This window comes from Ictidomys tridecemlineatus, chromosome 6, assembly GCF_052094955.1.
Source record: "Ictidomys tridecemlineatus isolate mIctTri1 chromosome 6, mIctTri1.hap1, whole genome shotgun sequence".
Taxonomy (NCBI): domain Eukaryota; kingdom Metazoa; phylum Chordata; class Mammalia; order Rodentia; family Sciuridae; genus Ictidomys; species Ictidomys tridecemlineatus.
The window spans coordinates 197,788,138-197,791,563 of record NC_135482.1 but is presented as its reverse complement, the minus strand read 5'-3'; the positions used below and the strand labels follow the sequence as shown (position 1 = coordinate 197,791,563).

Sequence of the window (3,426 nt, the reverse complement as noted above, 5' to 3'; positions counted from 1 at the left end):
ACCCGACAGCACAGGCTGCCTCCAGTACAACAGGCCCCGCCTTCCCTACCTGCCCCCAGTCCCATCCTAAAGGAGCCCGCCGCACCAATTCATCCCGTGACCTGGCTCCGCTGAACCCTATACAACTCGGACCCCGGTAGCCCGCCACCATTTTGTCCCCCGAAAATGGCCCCTCCGTAGCTTAATAAAAGCGTGGTTGGTCCGTCCAGGTCTCTCCCCGCTTGGGCTATTTTTGCTTTCAACTGCAACTGCCAAAGTCACATTTTCTTTCCAGGCTTTAAATAGCAACGACTCTCTACTTTTTAGATATAAAATAGCAAAAAGGATTCTTGCAAAAGTAAAAACAAAACGACACTAGAAGCACCCCTACTCCCACCCGTTGGCGCCCCCGCAGGCTCTTATCGACGGGCGGCGCTGGGATGGCCTTTCCGAGCCGGCCAACTTTCCCTAACGACCTTGATTGGAGGCCACTTTCGCGCACACGCAGCAAATCCACGCAAGCCGGGAGAAGGCCGGAGCGCGCGGGGAGGCCGGCTACTTAAGGCCGGCGGCGGGGTGCGTCCCCCCGGCCCCTCCGCACCTAGACGCGGTGTGCGGGAGCGGGAGCGCGGAAGGCGCTGCCGGAACTCCCGTCTTCCGCCCGGGAGCAGCCCGGCTGGAGCTCGCGTCCTCCAACTCCTGTGAGCTCCGCGGGCGCGGCCTCCCCGGGGCAAGAGCAGCTGGGATCTCTGCGGAAGAGCCTCCGCCGGGGCGGGGTGAGGGCGGCCGGGACCCGAGGGGCGGGCCGGCGCCCCACGTGCACGCAGGGCCGCTCCACAGCTCCTGCCCGCGCCAGGACGCGCGCTTTCCTTCTTGCGCTCTTGCGTGGTCACTGGGGGAAGGTCCGCGCGAGTTCGGGGTCCAGCGGTCCGAAGCTGGGCTGGCTCCCCAGCTGCGTCCTGCGCTCACCGGCGGACTGGACCAGGGGAGGGACGCAGGGCTCAGAAGGTGGCTTCTTGCGGGAAGATGAGGAAGCCCGACGGGAAAATCGTGCTTCTGGGGGACATGAACGTGGGCAAGACCTCGCTGTTGCAGAGGTACATGGAGCGGCGCTTCCCCGACACGGTCAGCACGGTGGGCGGCGCCTTCTACCTGAAGCAGTGGCGCTCCTTCAACATCTCCATCTGGGACACTGCAGGTGAGAGCCGGCGCCTCTCTGCCAGGTGGGCTCCGTGGGGGTTGGGGACGCGGGACTTCCAGCCTTTTGGAAGCGTCCCAGCCATGTGCAAGGCCCGACCTCAGGTGGCAGATGCCCTCTTCTCTGTTCTCACTCGTCCTCCTACGATGTTGGGGAAAATACCTGTTCCCACTCTCAGGGAAAGCTCAAGGCTCCAGGAGAACCTGGTGGTCACTTAGGCCCAGCGGCGCTTAGCTTCCAGAGCTGCCTTCCTGGCCCCGCTGCTCACTGTAACCAGACACACTTGTTTGTATTTTCAGTTTTTAAGTACCCTCCGGAATACAAATTCACCTGATGCTCACAGTACCCTTGAGGGGCAAGCGGCGCTGACATTATTACCGCCCCTCCCTTTAACAGAAGAGGAAACTGAGGCGCAGAGCGCTGGCCCTGCTGGGTTTGGTTAGGAGATAAGAAACAGAACTGGTCTCCTCTTCTGTGGTTCAGTTTATCCTCTGAGTTTGGAATGATTTTCTGTTGGAACATTTTAAAGATAGGTAGGGAATTATTTTTAGTTTGTGTAGTAAGTGTGATTTGTTCAGAAATACAACTCAGATAGTTTGATTCAAGTTTTCAGTTCCACTTTATGAAATAACACTGGCAATTGTAGTGTTGTAATGGAATTTATTTCCTTCCCCTTGAAAAAGAACAAGATATGGTAAGTGAGAAAGTGAAGAAACTTGGAAATGGATGACACATTTCCAGCAAGTGTGAGGTTTTGGACTCTGAAACTTTAAAGTTCTGACTTCTTTTATGTCAGCACTTTAAAAAGTGATATACCCAAAGGTCTTGTCCAGAATTTCTAAATTGCTATCTTGGGTGCATGAATCTGCTGAATACACAAGATCATAGCAAATTCTCTGTTTAAAACTGAATTAATGAAGTTCTCTGGTGAACTTCCACCGCTTCCTCCTCCCTCTTGCTGACTTTGATGGTGTCTTGTTTTTATGGTGGTGAATGTATGGACTAATTTATTTGTAGTCATCTTGGGGAAACTGTTACCTAGGGGAACACATGCCGTCCCCTGACTTTTCTCCAGCTCTGACCCCACCCAGGCTGAGGGCAAGGTTTCTCTAAGATCTTTTTCTCCAGCTGACTGCCTCGAGTTGAGCATTTGGTGACGTTGAGTGTTTGGTGACGAGTGCTAGCACCAATACACACTCTGGAGGTCAAGTTGAATCAGAATTCCACTACATGTCTGCCAGTCTCCTACAGCACTTCACCCCTTTGTGTCTTTTATTGATTGGGGGACTTCCCTGCCATCCTAGGTGTGGCACTAGGGGCCCCCACTGAGAGCAGGCTCTGAGTTGTGGTGACAGATGGGGCTCGGGTGTTGGAGGGCATGAAGTAGCAGTTTCACTTTGGCCACTTTCTTCATCAGTGCCAAGGACATGGTGCATCCGGGATATTAGTCACCAGAGGATTTGCAATACTGCTGATGTGGTGTCCTAGGTATCTTGCTGGGTCCTGGGGGTGGCGACTCACTTCCTGGCTGCCTTGGTGGCTGCCTCCTGTTCCTGGAACCCTAAGTGGGAGCTCAGATGGGCTCCACAGAACACAGGGTGGAGGGGCTCCTCTCCACATTCCTGAACTCACACCCAGGGCCACCAAAGTCCAGAGTCAGAGTCAGTGCCCAGGTCACCTCTGTCCCTGCCTCCTCAGTGACTCACTGAGATTATGGAGCACTTGGAGGGAAAAGAGACACAGGAATAGATGTCTTTTCAGAATTTCAGAAAACCCAGAAGTCTAGCCTTGAATGGGCTTGCTGTTTTTTTTTTTTTCTTTTTTCCTGTCTTTTTTTTCTAGTTCCTAAGTTTTCTTTCCACCCCACACATTGTTGTTTCAGTGTGATTTTCATGTCGGAGGCAGAAGAGGACAAACTGGGTGATGAACCAGCAGTTTAAGCTGCTTTTAATGGGTGTGGGTGCAGGTGTGTGGCGGCCTGTGACAGGAAGAACATGCACAGGGTCGGCTGTTTTACCCTTGGCACATGTTTTCAAACATACAAGATATAGGACCTGGCTGCGTGGCCTGCAGGGTGGGGTAGAGGGTGGAGCAGGACATGAGAGAGGGGATTTGCTGGCCTGCTAAGTATTGTATCTTATTCAGTTGACACAGAATTTTTCAGAGGCAGGACCGACTGTGTGTGTGTGTGTGTGTGTGTGTGTGTGCGCGCGCACGCTCTCGCGTGTGCTCGTGCGTGCGCATAAAAG

The 3,426-nt window shown here is 53.9% G+C and overlaps 1 protein-coding gene across 1 annotated transcript in view; it reads left to right on the top strand.

The window, feature by feature from the left end:
- The first annotated feature begins 200 nt into the window (after positions 1 to 200).
- Positions 201 to 3,426, top strand: part of Rab20 (RAB20, member RAS oncogene family) — a 29,571-nt gene continuing 26,345 nt past the window's right edge. The window contains exon 1 of the mRNA XM_005316987.5: positions 201 to 1,177. Within this exon, the coding sequence (XP_005317044.1) occupies positions 1,006 to 1,177 (172 nt within the window). The 5' untranslated portion in view covers positions 201 to 1,005. The remainder of the gene's footprint in view (positions 1,178 to 3,426) is intronic.